The 23,574-nt window shown below is 38.1% G+C and overlaps 1 protein-coding gene across 1 annotated transcript in view; it reads left to right on the forward strand.

The window, feature by feature from the left end:
• The window catches only part of ANKRD42 (ankyrin repeat domain 42), a gene marked incomplete at its 5' end in the record, with an annotated part of 88,208 nt that overhangs the window by 55,647 nt on the left and 8,987 nt on the right, over positions 1-23,574 (forward strand). The window contains 3 exons of the mRNA XM_028126800.2: positions 107-232; positions 4,349-4,454; positions 7,668-7,843. Of these exons, the coding sequence (XP_027982601.2) occupies positions 107-232; positions 4,349-4,454; positions 7,668-7,843 (408 nt within the window). The remainder of the gene's footprint in view (positions 1-106; positions 233-4,348; positions 4,455-7,667; positions 7,844-23,574) is intronic.

The following is a 23,574-nucleotide window of genomic DNA, read 5'->3' on the forward strand; positions in this document are numbered from 1 at the left end:
ATAACATTGTCATACTTAATATTGAAATCTGAAATGTGTGACTGCTTAAGGCAGGGAAGAAGAATGAACGCATGTATTTACTGAAATGCTGAATTTTTATTCATAGCCTTAGCATTCCCAGGTCATGTGGCTGCCTTTAAGGGTGATTTGGAAATGCTTAAGAAATTAATAGAAGATGGAGTAATCAATATTAATGAACGGGATAATAATGGATCAACTCCTATGCATAAAGGTGAGTTATGATTCCTGCTTCATTTTCAGTTCTGACATAATTACTGTTGAAGTTATTTACCTTTTAAAATGTAAAACTTTTCCTAATACCCTAAGGGATATCAGTCTACCTTATATGGTACACAGAGTACTTAATTTTCAATTCAATTGTGATACTCCTTTTATGATGCTAGAAATTCACTATCACATTTAGGGTAATTCCAGTGGAATATCTCTTAAGACATTGACATGATAAGATATGAAATTCACTGCTGGAGAAGTTTCTTGGGACTAATATTTTCTTTGGACTAAAAGTGATCTATTAATTCTTGCTAAAGCATGAAAAAGGTATAGTAGAATTTGAAAAAAGGTATAACAGAATTTTCTTCTTGTACTCTGCAAAAATGTTTTTACTTTTACAGAAATACCAATGAACTTTAGATTTAAACACATTTTCAAGATGTCCGCCACTTTTGTCTGCATTCTCTCCTTCCTTCACTGTGGAATTCTAAAATATTAATTAATCAGACTTTGTCAAATTGTCAACTCCTTATTTGGGAGTTCATACTCTAGGATTTATTCTTGCCAGTCTTCCTTTTATTTATAAAATCAAAAACCAAATCTTTAACTTAATGCATATGAAATTTCTATTCTGCTTCATTTGTGATATTATAAGTCATTTCATAATGTAATGACAGGTAATTCTTGTAAAAACATTAAAGGGTCACCTGGCCAGCTCAGTCAATAGAGCATGTGACCCTTGAAGTTGGGGTCATGAGTTCTAGCCCCACGTTGGGCATAGAGATTACTTAACCTTTAAAAAAAAAGGTTAGAGTAAAAAGACAGTTATCGTAGTTAATGCAGTCATGTGTTCAAATTAGATTTTATTTTATAAATAACTTCTGATGGTCCCAATCACAGATTATGTTCCTGTTGGTTAGGTTCTTAGTTTAATTGGTAAAGTTGGTTTACCTCATAATGAATCTCCAGTATAGAATCTAAACATCATGTGTACCAATAGTTTTATAAGAGAGGTTAGGTGAAATAAGAAGAAGGGGAATGCAAAGGGGTTTTCTCCTACACACAGAGAGGTTCCTATTTTGGCAAACACTCTATCCTAGACTTGGAAAATCTCGCTCCTCCATCTTAGCTGGCTGTCTAGGGGTTTAACTCTTCACCATGGTATTTGTGAATGGGGAGGAAACTTAAAATATGTGCTATGTGTATGTATATATATATTTTAAAATGTGGTGCCCTGGACCGAAGCCCCCATTTCATATCCTAGATATAACCACTTTTTATTACTAATGTATATATTGGGTATCATTCAGACACTGTAGCAAAAGATAAGTGTGATCATGGTGCTTATATTGCATCTTCACAGGAAGAATTAAATTTCATTGATGGCTGATTTTCAGACTTTCTTAGTCATTTCTTCGCCACTGGAACTAAGATTGAAATGAGGGATCTGGAAGTAGGTTCTAAAGGACTTGATATATAACAATAGGGTGTTTGGGATGCAGCCATTGTGAGAAGATGCAAGGGTGAATTGAGGAACCAAAAGTGTTTGCCCTTCACCCCTTGTCTTGTCAGTCTGTCCATTGAGGATTCCTAGGGCCAGGGGTGGATCAGGGGGTGTGATGGGGGGTGATAAGTGGCAACAAGTAGGGGAAGGGGTGTTTTGTGTGCATTTGCCTTTCCTGGTGAACATCTCTATGTTTAGATTATATCCAAATTGGGTAAATAAAAGTTGATGTCACTTTATAACTTAACTCACATTTTCCACATTTATTAATCTCTCTGCTTCTTTTTCTTTAATTTTAATTTTGATTCAGTAAATAAGTTGTGGTGTTTATTATTGAGGCATTCTTCTTAGTCATTTAATGATTGTTAAATCCACTGTGACTGCTCCTTTCTTTCCTTTGCTAAACAATAAGTATTTCAAATGATTTCTTAAAAATTTCTAGCCACAGCATAATTTTATCTGTTCTCTTATAAAACACTGATAAAATTAATCAACATATCCTAACCAATATACAATAAGGATCTTGGGTAAAAATCCTTTTATTGCATTTCATGTTAGAGAAATTACTTAGCCTCCCTTCCCCCTCTTTGTAAACATTACCTGTGTAATAAAATGGAAATGTTGGGTTAAACTCATTCTATCTTACATAAAACAATTATCCATGATTCGTAAATACCATTTTGTAACTCTTAAAGATGGAGTTTGTTGCTGTTTTTGTCTAAAGTGAGGTTATTTCTAGAGGTCTGGGAAATTGTGTACTTTTTTTTTTTTTAAAGATTTTATTTATTTATTTGACAGAGAGAGACACAGTGAGAGAGGGAGCACAAGCAGGGGGAGTGGGAGAGGGAGAAGCAGGCTTCCCACCGAGCAGGGAGCCCGATGTGGGGCTCGATCCAAGGACCCCGGGATCATGACCTGAGCGGAAAGCAGAGACGTCTAATGACTGAGCCACCCAGGCGCCCCTCTTGTACTGTTTTTAACTGGTTTTGGATTTGCTCTAGAGGAGAGCAAGAAAGCCCAGGATTTTCAGGGGCCAACTCTGATGGCTCTGAGTGAACTAGAGAAGGGCAGAAGAGTTCTTACTTTGTCACTGTATCTTTGTGTCCTCTTTTCTCTGTTGCCAGTATTGGAGGTGGATTCACATTTTGAGGCACTAGAGCTATACCAAAAGTTCCTAGTCTTTTTATTTTATTTTATTTTATTATGTTAATCTCCATACATTACATCATTAGTTTTTGATGTAGTGTTCCATGATTCACTGTTTGCGTATAACACCCAGTGCTCCATTCAATACGTGCCCTCTTTAATACCCACACCAGGCTAACCCCTCCCCCCACCCCCTCCCCCAAAGTTCTTAGTCTTTGATTCATTTTACAGAGGCACTTAGAGTCAGCACCAGTCATATGTCTGCACCACGTAGACATTACGAAATCTAGACCTTACTGTTAAGGAGCTACATACTTAAATAATGAACAACTAGAGATTTGTAGAAGTCAGGATATAATTAATGGCAGAAAGCATTTGGTTCTTAAAATACATGCAGTAGGAATTCAGGAGTAGAAACTGAGGAACAGAAGTTGGTAAGGGTTAAATTATTAGAGAAGTGTTTGTGGGAATTCAGAAATAATACCTTATGTTTGTATGGTACTTATTGTAATTTTATGAACCCTCCTTCTAAATATGAAATCATCTCTGTAAAAGATGAGGAAATTGAGGTCCAGAGGGATCCGTTTTCTTGACTGAGCTTACATATCTGGTAAGAGCAAAGCTGACATTTTCTTAATATTCTCATTCACTTATTCATTCATCAACTTTATGGATATTTATTGAGGGTCTCTATATGCCAGCCACTTGCTAAGTTCTGTCCTGTCCTCCAGTCTCACTGTTTAGTAGACCTAAAGTCAGTTAAATCTATTGTTTTTCCCCCCAGTTTCCCTGAATCTTCAGATGGATCTAGAAGGGTGGATAGAAGTTAGATGAACATATTAACTGAGTGCTGGGCACTAGGCAAGAAGACACATAAACAGAGTTGTGGAGGTGAAAAGTAATCCTGAGTACATGTGTTAAGGACAAGATTTAGAAAAAGGTGGTAAACAGTTCAGGTAATTACTGAGGGGCCTGTAAATTTTGAGTTGTGAGAGTCAGAAGAATAACCTGTTTACATAAGATGACACAAGATTTTCGAAGTCAGTGTGGGTCCCTGCGGCTGGCTTGTGCTCATATTCTGGTCAGGTGCAAGATTCGTCAGAAGCTATAGATAGCAGTACATGAACATTGGATAAGGATTGGGAAAACTTAGATTATAGTTTCAAACCCATTACTTGCATGCTGCGTGATGTTAAATAAATAACCTCTTTGAGCTTCCACTTTTATATCTGTATGTAAAGTCCTCTGTATAGGGGCTGAGTACAGTAGATTTTTGATTGTTTGTCTAATGAATAATACATACATAAGTGAACAGAGAATAACATCTGCCCAACTTTTGTTGGTTATTACAAGGATCAGTATTTATGAATACTCTCTAATGTTATTGTCCGAGATATCAGACAATTGTTACTAATGACAATAACTTTTTGTGTGTATTTTCTGTTTTTTTGTTTGTTTTTTGAACAGCTGCTGGGCAAGGCCACATAGAGTGTTTGCAGTGGATAATTAAAATGGGAGCAGACAGTAATATTACCAACAAAGCAGGGGAGAAACCCAGCGATGTGGCTAAGAGGTATCCCTGTCTGCTTTACTACTTTCTTTTGTTTTTATGGTTTTGAATATACTCTCTTACTCAGAAAACTCTTAGGATTTAATGGAATTATAAGACTCCATCTAAGGGTGATGGAATGACAATTTTTAAGCTGAATTGACATTTGATGATAAATCAGTTCTTCTCACTAATGATTTTCTTTTTTTTAATTTAATTTAATTTTATTATGTTATATTAGTCACCATACAGTACACCATTAGTTTTTGATGTAGTGTTCCATGATTCACTGTTTGCGTATAACACCCAGTGCTCCATGCAATACATGCCCTCTTTAATACCCATCACCAGGCTAACCCATCCCCCACCCCCCTCCCCTCTAGAACCCTCAGTTTGTTTCTCAAAGTCCATAGTCTCTCATGGTTCATCTCCCCCTCCGATTTCTCCCCCTTCATTTTTCCCTTCCTTCTCCTAATGTCCCCTGTGCTATTCCTTATGTTCCACAAATAAGTGATAATTGACTTTCTCTGCTTGACTTCTAAGTAAAGTAATGATTTTCAACTGAGAAGTAGTATTGTCCCCTTTCCTGGTGGGGAGGGGGGATTTGGAAATGTGTGGAGGAGTGTCACAATGACTAGAGACCATCACTGATATATAGCGAGGTCAGGTCCAGGAATGCTAAACATTCTACAGTGCTTAGAACAGTGGTACAGAATGAGAAATTGTGTCACCCAAATGCCCATAGCTGTTGAGAAATACTGTGTGATTAAAAGGAATAATCAAAAGGGGTCACACAGGTTTTGAAACAAATTTTAATATTTACTTTTGAATTAAATATAACACCTGTTATTGAGCATCTCCTGCTCATTCAGGTCAAGTCCTCAAGGAAAATTTAGTCCCTCCATTTGTTCATTTGGTTGTTTTTCATTCAAGTTCCTATATACTTTGCATGTCCCTACTGCTATTGTTAGTATTAGGATTACAAAGATGAAAAAACACAGTCCTTGTCCTCAAGTCTACAATCTTGTAAAGAGACACTGTACATACATAATTATTACTAATTATAATCATCATAACATATTACATGTTATGTATAAGATACAATAAGAACATAGGAGAAAAAGTGCCCAGGTCTTCCTATTTTAAAGTTTTGGGGGAGTTAGGAAGGAAATTGGAGGGAAACAGAATTTATATAGAGGTCAGGGAAATTTTTTCTTTTTGGAGGAAGCAACATTTATGCTGATGCTTGAGGGAGGAAGACTTGTAAGATAGTACCTTGTGTGTTTGAGGAACTTCCTGTGGTCCAGAACTGCCTGAATCTAAAGTAGGAATGTGGGCTAAAAGTTGCAAATGAGGCCCAACAGGATGCTAATCATTCAATGCTAATCATGCAGTGATTGCTCTGCAATTTTTAAGAGTTCATGTTCCTTACAGCATGGTTTTGTGGTACCACATACCTAGGATCATTATCAACTTAGGCCCACTTTATTTTTATTTTGGAAAACAGCTTTATCAAGGTTTAATTGGCATATGACAAAGTACACATATTTGTACAGTACAGACTGATGAATTCTGACATATGTACCTACCCATGGAACCATTACTGCCCTCAAGATAGTGAACATACCCATCATCCTCAAAAGTCTCCTTGTGCCCCCTTTGTAATCTCTCTCCCTCCCACTGTTCCCCACTTCTCCTTCCCCAAGCAAATGCTGATCTGCTGTCACTATAGATTAGTTTGTATTTCCTAGAGTTTTATATAAAATGGAATCGTACAGTACGTAGTACGCTTATATATCTGGCTTCTTTCACTAAGCATAATTATATGAGATTCTTTCATGTGTATTGGTAGTTCATTTCTTTCTTATAGCTGAGCAGTGTTCCATTGGCTGTAGAATTCCATAGTATTCCATAGTTTGATAATCTAGTAACCTGTCAGAGGACATCTTGATTATATCCATTTTTTGGTGATTATGCATAAAGCTGCTCTAAACAGTCATTACAGTTTTTTGTGTGAACATCAGTGTTTTCACTTCACTTGGGTAAATACTTAGGAGTAGGATTGCTGGGTCATATGCTAAGAGTATGTTTAACTTTATAAGAAATTGCCATAGTTATGCCTTTGAAAGCGACCATGCCAATTTGTATTCTCACCAGCAGTGGATGAGAGTTTCTTTTGTTTCTTATCTTGCCAGTATTTGATATTGTTCATTCACCAAAGGAAAATATACAAATGGCAAATATGTATATGAAAAAAATGCTCAAAATCACTTTCATTAGGAAAATGCAAATTAAAATTTTCACAATGAGATTCCACAATATATCTATTAGAATTTTTGTAATTCATGCACCAAAATGCCAGATGTTTGTGTAGTGTTATAGAAACACTATGAATCTGGTATAAAACAAGTACTCAGTAAATAATTGCTGTTAATTATAACCTAGTAGTAGAGATAATGAATTCTATTAACCTTACATCTTCCTAAAATGTTTGTTACTATATCTTTAATTATGTGTGGTACCTGGTGAAAGGTAAGGATATTTGTGTGCATGTGGTTATATAAGTATGTGAAAAAAATAGGATTTGAGATTTTGTGTTTGAGTAGTTCTCCACGTCATATGAGAAAACATTAAACATTTCAAATAGCAAGACTGTGAGAAAACTATTCAGATTACATGCAATCACAACAGCTTCATAGAGATGTGGGAAAGATCAAAGAAAATAGAAAACGTGGATGGAAAAGTCACTATTTTTTCATTAAATTTCAAAGCCATGCCAACTTTTTGGGTTGAGGAAGGTTGAAAATTAAGGGGCCTAGAGCTATAGTTAGCCCTGAAACTGGAACCAGAACTATTTCTGAAATCTAAATTTGGCCATCCAAAAAGGTAGTAAGTATAGGTAACAAGTAGGGTGGTTCTGGGCTTTCTATTCAGTTGAGCAGTTCTGTCTGGGGGCACCCCACATATTCTTCTGATATTGGGTGTCCTCTCCCAGTTGGATTTTTGCCAATAAAAGTTATGGAATAGCCTTTACATGACTATTTGTCCTCAGTGTCCAGTAACTCTTTGAGCTGGATATATGTTGAATTGTCACTGACCTTCAGGTGCAGTTTTGCTCCTTTACTGGTGCGGTTGGTGACATAATGTACAGAGTGTAATTCACTAAATTAAGTGCAAACTGCAGTTTCAATTTGAAGAACATTGTGAATCTTGTTAATTACTGATTCTTTCCTACAGGTTTGCCCATTTAGCAGCTGTAAAGCTACTAGAGGGGCTACAGAAATATGACATAGATGATGAGAATGAAATTGATGAAAATGATATAAAGTTTTTTTCAAGACATGGTGTTGAGGGAAGCACTGATGCCAAGGATGATTTATGTCTCAGTGAGTCAGATAAGACAGATGCCAGAAGTAAGTGTGCCAACTCTGTTGTGATTTATTGTTTAAGAAATACCATAGCCAGTTTTTACTACAAATCTAGAAATTATTCTAAAGACATTTACCATCTGCAAAGTAAAATACTTTGATATTTTTTGGGGGGAACCAGACCTAGTACAAATATTTGTACTAGGGGTTTTTGAACACATAAAGAGTGTAAGACATGATCTCTGTCCCCCAAGGAGGAAAAAGTTACATAGGAGGAAAAATTACTTAAGTGGATCATAGGAAACAGGGAAATAAACATCTCAAGTATTTCCATGGTTAGTTGGCAAATGATTTTTACAGATAATAATAGCAAATATCTATTGAATATCTACTGTGTGCCAGACAGTACTGTATGCATGATCTCAGTGTTGTGGGATCGAGCCCCATCTTGGCTTCGCGCTGAGCAGTGAGTGTGCTTGAGATTCTATCTCTCCCTCTCCCTCTGCCCTCCCCACCCCAGGCACATGAGCTTACACGTTTTCTCTCTCTCTGTCTCTCAAAAAAAAAAAAAAAAAATCTTAAAAAAAAAAGGGGGGATAACTGGGTGGCTCAGTTGGTTAAGCATCTGCCTTCAGCTCAAGTCATGATCCCAGGGTCCTGGGATCGAGTCCCACATCGGGCTCCTTGCTCAGCAGGGGGCCTGCTTCTTCCTTTGTCTCCTGCTCCCCCTGGTTGTGCTTTCTCGCTCTCTCTCTCAGAAATAAATTAGTAAAATCTTAAAAAAAAAAAAAGAAAACTGATAGGATTCGCTCATAGATTTAGATCTGAGGTGTTACAGAATGAGAATAATCAAGGTTGACTCTTAGATTCTTGGCCTGGGCTACTAGGTTGTGAGTTTAAAAAGACTTCTTTCAGGGTAGAGTAGCAGGGGAGGCTTTTCAGAAGTGGAATTTGGACTTTTCCTTGAAGGGTGGCCAGAATTAATTAATTAATTAATTGTTAATTAATTAAATTTATTAGAGAGTGCATGCATGTGATAAAGAGAGTATAAGTAGAGGGAAGGGGCAGAGGGAGAGGGAGAAGCCGACTGCCCAGTGAACAGGGAGCCCAGCGAAGGGCTCAATCCTAGGACACTGAGATTATGACCTGAGCCGAAGGCAGACACTTAACCGACTGAGCCACCCAGTTGCCCTGAAGGGTGGCCAGAATTTAGATAGACAAAAAAATAAAAAAAGCATTCTATTTATCCAACTTATATTCCAATATATACTGTGTGCAGTATATATTGGAATATATATCCCTTAGCTCTAGGCTAAGGGACTAGAGCAGGACATCAGAAAAATTCCTGCTTTCTGGAATTCAGAAAACATTCTGAACCTGCTCAATGTAGTATTAAAATAAGTGACTGAAATTGTGCTTTATTAATTCTTTTTTTCTTTCCCATTATTCAACATAGGTTTATTGAATACCTGTTACACTGTTCTAGGTGTTAGGTTTACATTGGTGAAAAGAGAGATAATTTTTCCATATTTGTATAATTCTTTTTTTTAAAGATTTTATTTATTTTTTTAAGTAATCTCTACAGCCAATGTGGGGCTCAAACCCACAACCCCAAGATCAAGAGTCACATACTTTACTGACTGAGCCAGCCAGGCACTCCCATATTTGTTTATTTCTTAAACTGGCTTGATTTTTTTTACTTTTTCAAGCTCTAAAAGTCTTGATATCTGCTCTTTGATTCCCACAATTAATAACATATTTGTTGGTGGGATTTCCTAAAATAGTGTTGTCATTTTATTATGAAATAAAAATTTATAACTATATAAAAAATACATTTTATTTTTTCTTTCGTATGAATTGCATTATGGAGACATATATACCAAAGTTTTAATTTTTGTAATTAGCAATGAAGGACAATCTTACTTCATTAAATGATGTCCTATTGTGCTTGGATTGCCATAACAATATACCATTGATTGAGTGGCTTAGAAATTTATTTTCTCACAGTTTTGGAGGTCGGAGGTCCCAGATCAGAGTCTGGCAGAATCTGTTTCTGGTGAGGTCTCTCTTTCTGGCTTGGAGACAGTCACCTTCTTTCTGTGTCCTCGCATGGTAGACACTAAGAAAACTTTGGTGTGTCTTCTTATAAGGATACTAATCCCATTGGACCAGGGCCCCACCTTCATGACCTCATCTAACTAATTACCTCCCAAAGGCCCCATCTCCAAATACTATCACGTTAAGAATTAGGACTTCAACATATGAACTTAGAGGAGACATAAACATTGACTCCATAACAAAGGATTAAACATTAAAGCACTCCAAATTAGTGAGTAACGGATGTGTTTCTCTTAAGGAGACATGTTACTAGGTTGATGCAAATGAATATTCAAGAATGAGCAGGACTGTGGCTTATTTTATTTTATATTATTGAACATACTGGATTTCATTTGATTGGAGCAAATTTTAATTCCTCTAACATTTCTACTGGTGGTATGGCATAGAACTCTTGTGTCAGAACTTTCATTTTCCAAAATCCTAATGGTAATTATTTACATTTCCCTAGTGTTTTACACTCATAGAATACTTCTACATACATCATTCACAGTAAGCCTATGACATAGGCAATATCTCTGTTTTCTATCTCAAGAAAAGCTCATTTAGTGTAATATTCATATTTGATAGATAAATTCAGTTTATTTAAGTAATCTCTACACCCATTGTGGGTCTTGAACTCATGACCCTGAGATCAAGAGTCACATGCTTTTCTGACTGAACCAGCCAGGTGCCCCTAAAGAAATTGAAGTTCAAAAAAGCTAAATTACTTGTCCAGAGTCACCCAGTGGCTGGAAGTAAGGCTTTCGGATTTTTCTATATAGTGCTCTTGTCACAACACAGATAGCCTCCTGACAGGAGTATTTTCATGCCACATAACTCTATTTACTTCTTACGGTATTTGGTTAGAGAGCCGTGGTTCATATGAATGAATGAGAAGAACTGTTTCAGTGGAGCTCTTTCATAGAAGAAAGGCGAGAAGTATCTATTTGAACTGAGGCTAATCAAAACAAAGGCAGCTCTATAAGTGGAGCTTGGGCGTTGGATTCAGACATCAGAGCTTCACGGCTTTCTAGCTTTGTTAATTTCTGAGCCTCAGTTTCCTCATCTATAAAAATGAGAATATTATAATGTCATTCCCACAGAATTATAAAGATTAAATTAATACATTAGCAAATGGGAAGTACCTAACCCCTAATAGAGGCTCAGTAAATGTCCGTTCCCTTCCTCTTGATCTGTGGAAAATATTTTTGGTTTTTCAGGCAGGAAGAACTAGTTGGACCAACTATGAACTATGGACCAGTTCTATGGACCAACACAGAACTGTGTTCTATAAGGAAAATTTCTAATTCATGTCTAGATTTTTAAAAATTTAAAATTAAGAAGATTCTAATTGAAGTATAATTGATGTATAATATTAAATTAATTTCAGGTGTACAACATAGTAATTCAGTAATTGTGTACATTGTGAATGTTCACCATGATGTGTATTACACTATTATTGACTGTATTCTCTATTTTCATCCTGGTGACTTATTTACTTTATAACTGGACATTTGTGTTAATCCTCTTCACCCATTTCACCCATCTCCCTACCCTGCTCCTCTTTGACAGCCCCCAGTTCTCCATATTTATGAGTCTGTTTCTCTCTTTGTTGTTGTTTGTTTGCAGTTTGTGACAACATGGATATACTTGGAGGGTATTATGCTAAGTGAAACAAGCCAGACAGAGTAAGACAAATACCATATGATTTTACTTGTATATGGAATATAAATAAACAAAACAGATGAACAAAGAAATAAAATTTGTAAGAGCTCCCAGAACCTTGTCAGGCAGATCGCTACTCTCCAGGGGATGGTGAAAGCCTCTTCCCCAGTGAATGTGACCAAGGGAAGACCTGAAGATGCTGCTATCAGGGGCTCCCGACACACAGCCCACCGAGATCACCCTGTAGTGAGGCTCAGAGTTAATGATCCTTTCAGTATTTCCAGAAACTTTATTTTAAAGAGCTTTGTGGTATATCTTGAAATCTGGGATTCTGATACCTCCATTGTCTTAAGGTTGCTTTGGCTACTCAGGATCTTATGTACTTAACATATAAGTTTTAGGGTTATTTGTTCTAGTTCTGTGAAAAATAATATTGGTGTTTTGATAGGGATTGCATTTGATAGGATTGCAATCTTGGATTGCTTTGGGTAGTATGGGCATTATAACCCTGAGCAAGATATGTCTTAACATTTGTTTATGTCGTCTCAATTTCTTTCATCAGCGTTTTATACTTTTCATAGTATCAGTCTTTTTTTTTTAATTTTATTTTATTATGTTACATTAGTCACCATATGTCATTAGTTTTTGATGTGGTGATCCACGATTCATTGTTTTCATATAACACACAGTGTTCCATGCAGTACGTGCCCTCCTTAATACCCATCATCAGGCTAACCCATCCCCCCACCCGCCTCCCCTCTAGAACCCTCAGTTTGTTTCTCAGAGTCCACAGTCTCTCATGGCTCATCTCTCCCTCCGATTCCTCCCCCTTCATTTTTCCCTTCCTTCTCCTAATGTCCTCCATGCTATTCCTTATGTTCCACAAATAAGTGAAACCATATGGTAATTGACTTTCTCTGCTTGACTTATTTCACTTAGCATAATCTCCTCCAGTCCCATCCATGTTGATGTAAAAGTTGGGTATTCATTCTTTCTGATGGCTGAATAATATTCCATTGTATATATGGGCCACATCTTCTTTATCCATTCATCTGTTGAAGGGCATCTCGGCTCTTTCCACAGTTTGGCTATTGCGGACATTGCTGCTATGAACATTGGGGTACATATGGCCCTTCTTTTCACTACATCTGTGTCTTTAGGGTACATACCCAGGAGTGCAATTGCTGGGTCATAGGGTAGCTCTATTTTAAATTTTTTGAGGAGCCTTCACACTGTTTTCCAAAGTGGCTGTACCAACTTGGATTCCCACCAACAGTGTAAGAGGGTTCCCCTTTCTCCACAACCTCTCCAACATTTGTTGTTCCTTGCCTTGTCAATTTTAGCCATTCTAAGTGGTGTAAGGTGGTATCTCAATGTGGTTTTGATTTGAATTTCCCTGATGGCTAATGATGATGAACATTTTTTTCATGTGTCTTAGCCATTTGTATGTCTTCTTTGGAGAAGTGTCTGTTCATGTCTTCTGCCCATTTTTGGACTTGATTATTTGTTTTTTTGGGTGTTGAGTTTGAGAAGTTCTTTATAGATCTTGGATACCAGCCCGTTATCTGTAGTGTCATTTGCAAATATCTCCTCCCATTCTGTGGGTTGCCTCTTTGTTTTGTTGACTGTTTCCTTTGCTGTGCAGAAGCTTTTTATCTTGACGAAGTCCCAAAAGTTCATTTTTGCTTTTGTTTCACTAGCCTTTGGAGATGTATCTTGAAAGAAGTTGCTGTGGCCGATGTCAAAGAGGTCACTGCCTATGTTCTCCACTAGGATTTTGATGGATTCCTGTCTCACATTGAGGTCTTTCATCCATTTTGAGTTTATCTTTGTGTATGGTGTTAGAGAATGGTCAAATTTCATTCTTCTGCATGTGGCTGTCCAATTTTCCCAGCACCATTTATTGAAGAGACTTTTTTCCATTGTATATCTTTTCCTGTTTTGTTGAAGATTATTTGACCATAGAGTTGAGGGTCCATATCTGGGCTCTCTATTCTGTTCCATTGGTCTATATGTCTGTTTTTGTGCCAGTACCTTGCTGTCTTGGTGATCACTGCTTTGTAATACAGCTTGAAATCCGGCAATGTGATGCCCCCAGTTTTGTCTTTCACCTCCTTGGTTAAATTTATTCCTGGATATCTTATTCTTTTTGGTGTAATTGTAAATGGAATTGTTTTCTTAATTTCTCTTTCTGCTACCTTAGTATATAGAGATGCAACTGATTTCTGGGGATTAATTTTGTATTGTGCAACTTTACTGATGTCATTTATTACTTGTGGTGGAGTCTTTAGGACTTTCTATATATAGTATCATGTCATTTGTAAATAGTGACTATTTAACTTCTTCCTTACCAATTTGGATGTCTTTAAAGATTTTTGTTATTGTTTGAATGCTGTGGCTAGGACTTCCAGTACTATGTTGAATTAAAGTGGTGATAGCGGACATCCTCATCTTGTTTCTAATCTTAGAGGGAAAGCTCTCAGTTTTTCAGCATTGAGTGTTTTCTGGGTGGCAGGTTTGTCATATATGGCTTTTATTATATTCAGGTATGTCCCATCTAAATCCATTTTATTGAGAGGTTTTTTTTTTTTATCATGAACGGATACTGCATTTTGTCAAATTCATTTTTCTGCATTTTATGAGCTGTTCATATGGTTTTTATCCTTTATTTTGTTGATGTGGTGTATGTATTATGTTGATTTGCAAATATTGAACCACCCTTGCATCCCAGAATAAATCCCACTTGATTATGGTGAATGATCCTTTTAATGTATTGTTCAATGTGGCTTGCTAATATTCCTTTGAGAATTTTTGCATCTATGTTTATCAGAGATATGGGCCTGTGAGGTTTTTTTTTTTTTTTTTTTTTGGTTGGTTTTGTTTTGTAGTGTCTCTGGTTTTGGTATTAGGGTAATGCTAGCTTTGTTGAATGTGGAAGTTTTCCTTCCCTCTATTTTTGGGAATAGTTGGAGGAGAATAGGTATTAACTCTTGTTTAAATGTTTGGTGGAATTCACCTGTGAATACATCTGGTCCTGGACTTCTTTTTGTTGGGAGTTTTTTGATTACTGATTAAGTTTCATTACTGGTACTGGTCTGTTCAGATTTTCTACTTCTTCCTGATTTAGTTTTGAAAGTGTATATGTTTCTACGAATTTCTTCTAGGCACTTTGTTGGCATGTAATTTTTTGTGGTATTCTGTTATAGCCCTTTGTATTTCTGTGGTGTTGGTTGTTACTTCTCTTTCATTTTGGATTTTACTTGTGTCCTCTCTCTTTTTTTTTTTTTTTTTTTGGTGAATCTGGCTAAAGTTTTTTTTTTTTTTTAATTATGTTCATTTAGCCACTATAGAGTACATCATTAGTTTTTGATGTGGTGTTCAATGTGGCTAAAGGTTTATCAGTTTTACCTTTTCACAGAACCAGCACTTGGTTTCATTGATCTTTTCTATTGTGTGTTTGTGTGTGTGTGTGTGTGTTTTTTTTTTTTAGTCCTATTTCATTTATTTCTGCACTAATCTTTATTATTTCCTTCCTTCTACTAACTTTGGGCCTTGTTCTTTTTATAGTTCCTTTAGATATATGGTTAGATTATTTAACATTTTTCTTGTTTCTTGAGGTAGGCTTGTTCTACTATAAATCTCCCTCTTAAAATTGCTTTTGCTACATTCCCAAAGATTTAGGACTGTTGTGTTTTCATTTCCATTTGCCTCCATTTTTTTTTTTTTTAATTTCCTCCTTGATTTCTTTCTTGACCCATTGGTGGTTTTGTAGAATGTTGTTTAAAGCCTTCATGTGTTTGTACTTTTTTCCACTTTTTTTTCCTTGGGATTTATTTCTAGTTTCATAATGTAGTTGAAAAATATGATGTAATTTCAGTATTCTTAAATGTATTGAGACTTGTTTTGTGGCCTAACTTGCTCTATCCTGCAGAATGTTCCATGTGCGCTTGAAAATAATGTGTATTCTGTTGTTTTTGGAAAGAATGTTCTGTATATACCTGTTAAGTTCATTTGGTCTAATGTGTCATTGAAAGGCACTGTTTCCTTACTGATTTTCATCCTGGATGACCTATCCATTGATGTAAGTGAGGTTTTAAAATCCTCTACTCTTACTATATTACATTTATCCCTCATATCTGTTAATATTTGCTTTATGTATTTAGCTGTTCCGATGTTGGGGCACAGATATTTAGAGTTGTTATATCCTCTTATTGTATTGACCTGTTGGTCATTATGTAATGCCCTTGGTTGGTCTCTTGTTACAGTCTTTGTTTTAAAGTCTATTTTGTCTGATATAAATATTTCTACCTCAGCTTTTTTTTTTTTTCCAATTCCACTTTGTGGAATATCTTTTTCCATCCTTTCACTTTTATTCTGTATGTGTCTTTAGGTCTGAAGTGAGTTTATAGTTTTTGTTTTCAAGTCTATTTTACCTAAAAGAAATATTGCTACCCTAGCTTTCTTTCCTTTCTTTTCCCTCTCCCTCTTCTTTCCGCTTCCTTTGCATAGAATATCTTTTGCTGTCCTTGCACTTTCAGTCTTTATGTGTCTTCAGGTCTGAAGTGAGTTTACAGTTTTTGTTTTGTTTTAAAGTCTATTTTACCTGAAATAAGTATTGCTACCTCGGCTTTCTTTTCTTTTTCTTTTCTTTTCTCTTCTGTTTTCCCTTCCCTTCCCTTTTTTCCTTCCTTCCTTCCTTTGCTTCCATTTGCATAGAATATCTTTTTCTGTCCTTCTCCTTTCAGTCTGTATGTGTCGTTAGGTCTTAAGTGAGTCGCTTGTGGGCAGCATATAGATAGGTCTTGTTTTTTTATCCATTCTGTCACCCTATGTATTTTGGTTGTAGCATTTAGTCCATTTACAAAGTAATTACTTTTTTTTTTTTAAGATTTTATTTGAGAGAGAGAGAGCACAAATAGGGGGAGGGGCAGAGGGAGAGAGAGAGAGAATCTCAAGCAGACTTAGCTGAGCACAGAGCCCGACTTGGGGCTCAGTCTCACGACCCTGAGATCATGACCTGAGCCAAAACCAAGAGCAGACACTTAAGTGACTTAAGTGCCTCTATACCACATCTTCTTTATCCATTCATCAGTCAGTGGGGACATTTGGGCTATTTCCGTAATTTGGCTATTGTCCATAATGCTGCTATAAACACAGGGGTGCATGTATCCCTTTGAATTAGTATTTTTGCATTCTTTCGGTAAATACCCAGTAGTGTGATTGCTGGATTGTGGGGTAGTTCTATTTTTAACTTTCTGAGGAACCTCCATACTGTTTTCCACTGTGGCATTGCCAGTGTGCATTCCCACCAACAGTGCAAGAGGGTTCCCTTTCTCCACATCCTCACCAACACCTGACGTTTCTTGGGTTTTTGATTTTAGCCATTCTGACAGGTGTGAGGTGATACCTCATTGTGCTTTTGAATTGCATTTTCCTGATGATAAGTGATATTGAGCATCTTTTCATATGTCTGTTGGCCATCTGTATGTCTTCTTTGGAAAAATGTCTTTTCATGTCTTCTCCCCATCTTTAAATTAGATTTTTGGTTTTTCGGGTATTGAGTTTTATAAATTCTTTACATATTTTGAATACTAACCCTTTATCAGATATATCATGTGCAAATATCTTCTCCCATTCCCTAGGTTGCCTCTTAGTTTTGTTGATTATTTCCTTGGCTGTACAGAAGCTCTTTGTTTTGATATAGTCCCAATAGTTTATTTTTGCTTTTGTTTCTCTTGCCTTAGGACACATATCTAGAAAGAAGTTGTTATGGCCAGTGTCAAAGAAGTTACTGCCTGAGTTCTAGAATTTTTAGGGTTTCATGTCTCACATTTAGGTCTTTAATCCATTTTGAATTTATTTTTGTGCATGGTGTTAGAAAGTGGCCTGTTTTATTCTTTTGGATGTTGCTGTCCTGTTTCCCGAACACCATTGTTGAAGAGACATTCTTTTTCTCATTGGATATTCTTTCTTACTTTGTTGAAGATTAATTGGCCTTATAGGTTATAGGTTCATTTCTGGGTTTCCTATTCTGTTCCATTGATCTCTGGGTCTATTTTTGTGGCAGTGCCATACTGTTTTGATCACTACAGCTCTGTAATACAATTTGAAGTCCAGAATTGTGATGTCTCCAGCTTTGCTTTTCTTTTTCAAGGTTGCTTTGGCTATATGGGGTCTTTTGTGGTTCCATACAAATTTTAGGATTGCTTGTTCTAGTTCTGTGAAAAATGCTGTTGGTATTTTGATAGAGATTGCATTAGATGTGTAGATTGCTTTGGGTAGTACAGATATTTTAACAATATTTGTTTTTCCAATCCATGAGCATGGAATGTCTTTCCATTTCTTTATGTCATCTTGAATTTCTTTCATCAGTGTTTCATAGTTTTCAGAGTACAGGTCTTTCATTTCTTTGCTTAGATTTATTCCTCAGTATCTTACTCTTTTTGGTGCAATTATAAATGGGATTGTTTTCTTAATTTCTTTTTCTGCTGCTTCTTTCTCTCTTTTGTTGAGCTTCATTACTTTCTATTACTAGGTCATTAATTTATTCCTCTGCTTCTTCCAGCCTTCTGTTCATTGTATCAAGTGTGTTTCTAATCCCATTTATTGCATTCTTCATCTCTAAATGATTCTTTTTTAACTCTTTTATCTCTGTGGTAAGTGTCTCACTGATGTTTTCCATTCTTTTCTCAAGTCCAGTGAGTGTTCCTATGATTATTGCTTTAACATGTTCCTCAGGCATGTTAATTACATATGTTTCACTTAGCTCTCTGGCAATGGCCTTATCTTGTTCTTTGATTTTGGATAAATTCCTGTCTTCTCATTTTGTCTAGTCTCTGCCTGCTTCTCTCTGTTAGAAAAGCTGGTTGTTTCTCCTGTTCCTGGAAATAATGGCCTTGTGAAGAAGAAGTCATGTAGTGCCCAAGCCCTGGTGCTTTAGGAAGTGTCTCTGGTATGTGCTGTGTGCAGTGTGCTGTTGTGTTTTGGCTGCTCTGTCCTTCAGGCCAGTAGTCTGCAAAGGCTCTCCTTGCCTGCTGGGGGCAGTGTTTGGTCCCTGGCCTGAATGTAGAAGTTTTAACTAGGTGTGCTTTGGTCTGCTAGTGAAGTGAGACCTGTCACCACCACCACTGGAACTGAAGTCTAGCAAAACTGTCTGGTTGGGAGACGGGGTATGGGCAGGAGTTTGTGCTGGTCTTCTAGGGGAGGGGCCTGTTGGGACTGAGGAATGCCTGACTGAGAAGGGCAGTTGCCCCAGAACACAAGGAGGTGGGGTTAGTGTAAGCAAGTTAGGCAGCCAGTGTCCTGCTGTGGTGCTTTCTTGCATGTGTCTCTGTGTTTATGCTGAGGGGCAGGGGAGGGAAATGGCTCCTTTGTTCCTGGGGTGATATCTCTGTGAATGCTTCCTCTCAGGGATACTCCAAGAAGAGCAAATAATTTCCCCACCGTGTGCCCTAGGTGTTCTTCAGATCACTGTTCACAGGCAGTGTGCCCCTGGGTTGTTTGCCTGCCTTCTTTCTAAGAGCAGCCCCTATGCTTCTGGATGCTTCCAAATCCCAGCCCACTGACACTTAAAACTCTAGGCTTTAATCCCCTCTGGTTGCAAGAATTCACAAAATTCAGCCCCTCTCACATTCCAAGCCAAGGCTATGGGAAATGTTCTAAGTGTGCATTCCTCTTTGTGTTCCTCTCTCTTTTACCTTTATCTGTGACCACGGCTCCCTCCCCTCCACAGCAGCCAGCATTTGTTTCCCCACTAAAGCACATCTCTGCACTTCCTACCTACTTCAGTGTGAACTCTTCCGTACCTTTAGTTGTGGAGTTTGTTTTGCCAGTCTTCAGATTTTTCTGGATGACTTAAGTGGATGATTTGACAGTTACCTCATTGTATTTGTGGGATAAGGCAAGCCTAGGGTACTCTTACTTTGCTCTCTATATAGAGCACTTTCTCCTTTCAGCGCGCGCACGCGTGTGTGTATGTATGTATGTATATACATGCCATTCTCTTCTGGCTTGCCAAATTTCTGCTGAAAAAGCCACTGATAGCATTATGGGGTTTCCCTTGTATATAACTGTCTTCTTTTTTCTTGCTGCTTTTAAAATTCTCTCTTTGTCACTAGCTTTTGCCATTTTAATTACTGTGTGTCTTGGTGTGGACCTCCTTGGGTTGAATTTGTTGGGGGCTCTCCATGCCTCGTGGATCTGGATTTCTTTTTCCTTCCCCAGACTCAGGAATTTTTCAGGTATTATCTCTTCAAATAAATTTTCCACCCCCTTCTCTCTCTCTCTTCTTTTGTGATTTGTACAATGCGAATGTTATTATGCTTGATGTTGTCACTGAGTTCCTTAAGTCTGTTCTCATTTTGTATTATTTTTTTCTCTCACCTGTTCAGCTTGCTTGCTTTTTATTACTATGTCCTCCAGGTTACTGATCCATTTTTCTGCTTATTCCATTTACTGTATTTTTAATTTCATTTATTGATCTCTTCATCTCTGATTGGTTCTTTTCTTATGTTTTCTATCTCTTTGTTAAGGGTCTCACTGATGTTCTCCACTGTCCTCAAGTCCAGTGAGTATCTTTTTGATCATTACTTTAAGTTCTCTATCAGGCATATTTCTTATATCCATTTTGTTTAGGTCTCTTGTTGTATTTTTTTCCTGTTTTTTTCATTTGGGATATAGTTCTCTGTCTTCTCATTTTGTCTACCTCTCTGTGTCTGTTTTTGTGTATTAGGAAAGTCAGCAATGTTTCCTGCTCTTGAAAGCAATGGCTTTAAGAAGGATAGGTCCTATAGTGCCTTACAGTGCAGCAACCCCTGTTCCCTGGCACTTCAGAGGATCTCCTTTGTGTATTGCATGCACCCTGCTGTTGTGTCCTCGCTGCTTTTTCCTTCAGTTCATTCATCTGCAGAGGTTCACTTTGCCTGTTGTGGACATCATTTGGTCCCCAGCCAGGATGAGGTGCACAGTTTTAACAAGGTGAGCTCAGGTCTGCTTGCAAAACGAGACCTGCTTCTGCTGTGAGGATCAAGTACCCACAAAATTCACCGGTTGGATGATATGGTGTTGGCAAGATTTTTGCAGGTCTTTTGGGAGAGGGGACTGAGGCAAAAAGTAACTGAGAAGGGCAGATCTGCTGATACACAGGTGGGTCGGGCTTGGTGTAAGCAAGTTAGGTGCTGAATACTGGCTTTGTGCTGGCTCCTGCAGGCTCCTGCAGGTGTCCTTTTTATGCTGGGGGTCAAGGGAGGGAGAATATGCCTGCCAGCTCCTTTGTTTCTGGAGAGGTCTTCCTGTGAGCCCTACCCCTCCAGGACACTTTCTGACAGGAGTAAATAACTGTCCCTCCCATGTGCCCCTGGGGTTTTTTAAACTGCTGCTTCTGGGTTATATATCTGCAGGCTGTTTGTCCTGCTGTCTCTTTAAGGGAGAGGACTCAGCTTCCTATCACTCTCTGGTTTCTCCCAGAACTGAGCATGCAGTTTTAAAATTCCATGCTTTAAGTCTCTCTGGTTTTTAGAACTCATAAAATTCAGCCCCTCTGGCTTTCAGTGCCAAATGTTGTGGGGTTTCGTCTTCCTTATGTAGACTCCCCAGTGTGATAGTCTTTCTTGCCCTTCTCTGGACCGGTGTCTCCCTCCTGACTGTGGATGGTTGTGGTCCATTTTGCTCTCCACTGTGTCTCCTCCCTTCCTACCCTCTTTGGTGTGCCCTATTCTTTACCTTCAGTTGTGGAGTCTGTTCTGCATTCTTTGGTTCTTTTTCTGGGTTATTTATGCTGATGTGTTATCTAGTTGTATCTATGGGATGAGGTGAGCTTAGGGTCCTCTTACTTCACCATCTTCCCAACTTCCTTTCTAATCTTTGATATTTTAATTATTATGTGTCATGGTGTGGATGTCTTTGGGTTCATCTTTTTAAGAACTCTCTGAGCTCCCTAACCTGGATGTTTGTTTCCATCCCCACGTTATGGATGTTTTTAGCTATTACTTCTTCAAATAAGTTTTCTGTCTTTTTATCTCTTCTCCTTCCAGGACCCTATATTACAAATATATGTTGTCCCAGAGATCCTTTAACCTATCCTCATTTTTTAAAGTTCTTTTCTTCTTTTTGCTCTTCAATGGGTGCTCTCCATTATCCTGTCTCCCAGATTGTTGATCTGTTCTGTATTCTCTGATCCAATGTTGATTTTCTCTAGTGTTTTTTCATCTCATTTATTATATTCTTCAACTCTGTTTGGTTCTTTTTTATATTTTCTATCTCTTTGTTGAAGGTGTCACTGAGTTCATCCACTCTTCCGTCTGATGGGCATCTTTATGTCAGTATTTTGAACAATTTATCAGGCAGATTATTTATCCTTGTTTCCTTTAGGTTTTTTTTCTATAGTTTTATCTTGTTCTTTAATTTGATGCATATTCTTCCATCTCCTCATTTTACTTGGCTTTCTATGTTTGTTTCTATGAATTAGGCAGAACAGCTACTTCTCTTAAACTTGAAGGAATGGCCTTATGTAGGGATGTCCCCTGTATTGTCTGTATGCCTGGTGACTTTGGCTGGCTCGCTGGATCTTTTGCTGGATGGAGGTCCTGGAGCACTATGCTGGGGCTGCCCTTGTGGCATGGCCAGAGCAGAGGTTGGTGCAGGGCAGGATATTCCTGGGGCTCTGGTTGCAGAGGGCATGCTGGGTGGACAGCTGAAGCTGAAGTGGATGTGGCTCAGGGCTCTTTGCATTGAGGGCACCTTGGCAGGACAGGTAGAGCTTAAGTGGGTGGAAGGCAGGGTGTCCCACTGCTCTCTGCACAGAGTGTGCCCTGGCAGGAGGCCTGAAACCAAAGTGAGTGCAGATCAGGATGCCCCAAGGTACTCTGTTCAGGGGGTTCCCTGGTTGAGTGGCTGAAGCTGAGGTGGATGCAGGCCTGGGGGTTCCTTGCACTGTGCTGGGGATCCCCTGGCAAGTCATCCTGAGCCAGTGTAGTATGGGCCTTGATGTTCTAGAGCACTTTGAGCCTATGTCATGTTGGCGAGGTGGCTGGAGCTGTAGTGTGTGTGGACTAGAGTGTCCTAGTGTGCACCACACTGGGGCCCATCTTGGTGGGGCTGGTGTGGGCTAGGGGCCCCAGGCTTACCGAGGGGATAGGCTGGCTATGGCCATCAGACCCTGATTCCATCTGTGCTGTTGAGGTGGAGTGGGGATGTGAGCTGTGCAGCTTGACAGCCCTTCTGATTCAGAGAGAGTTCCAACAGCTGCTCCACTGGTTGACAGGATTCAAATGGTGGTTCCTTTATATTCTCTTTGCCTCTTTAAGCTTTGGCTTTTTTTCTGTGCCTCTGGGCAGATGAATCTGCTCATGGTTCCTCAGTAGTTAGTCCCTTCCCACTGTAGTTCATAACATCAGGAATGGGGATTCCCTTCATTACCATGTCTCTGTCTCTCTTGCTGTTCTCTATGTGGTCTCTCCATCTTTTGTTGTGCAGAAGCTGTTCAGTCAGCCCTCAGTTCTTATTCATATAGTGAATAAGAACTTATTCACTTATTTCTTATATATAGTAGATAACTTATTCATATAGAGCAACTGCTCTATAAATAGGTGAAGAGTTAGTGTGTTTGTGTAGGAGGTGAGTTTAGAGTCTTTCATCGCCATCTTGGACTGGAATCTTGCAAAAGTTTTTAATTTTGATGAAGTTTGGTTTATCTACTTTTTATTTTCTTATTTGTGCTTAAGTTACTCTTGGTAATTCTATTGAGAATGAGCAAGGATGTAGGACCTCATAAAATGAGTAGTTGATTTGTAGACTTACAGTTTACTTCTGAAATTATTTGAGTAAGAGATGTTTTAAGGGGATCATTGTCAGTGAATCACAAAATTTTGAAAAGATGTTTTAGAAAAGAGCAACAATGTGACTAGAACAGTTTCCTATTGTGATGTGTTTGATACAAATGTATTCTTAACCCCTTGCCATACAGTGAAGCTCACTGATACCTACCTAGTGTGTTTGCAGGTGGTGAAGGTATGAAA

This window comes from Eumetopias jubatus, unplaced genomic scaffold, assembly GCF_037043125.1.
Source record: "Eumetopias jubatus isolate StellerSeaLion01/CBP00866 unplaced genomic scaffold, mEumJub1_p1.0 scaffold_13, whole genome shotgun sequence".
Lineage (NCBI taxonomy): Eukaryota > Metazoa > Chordata > Mammalia > Carnivora > Otariidae > Eumetopias > Eumetopias jubatus.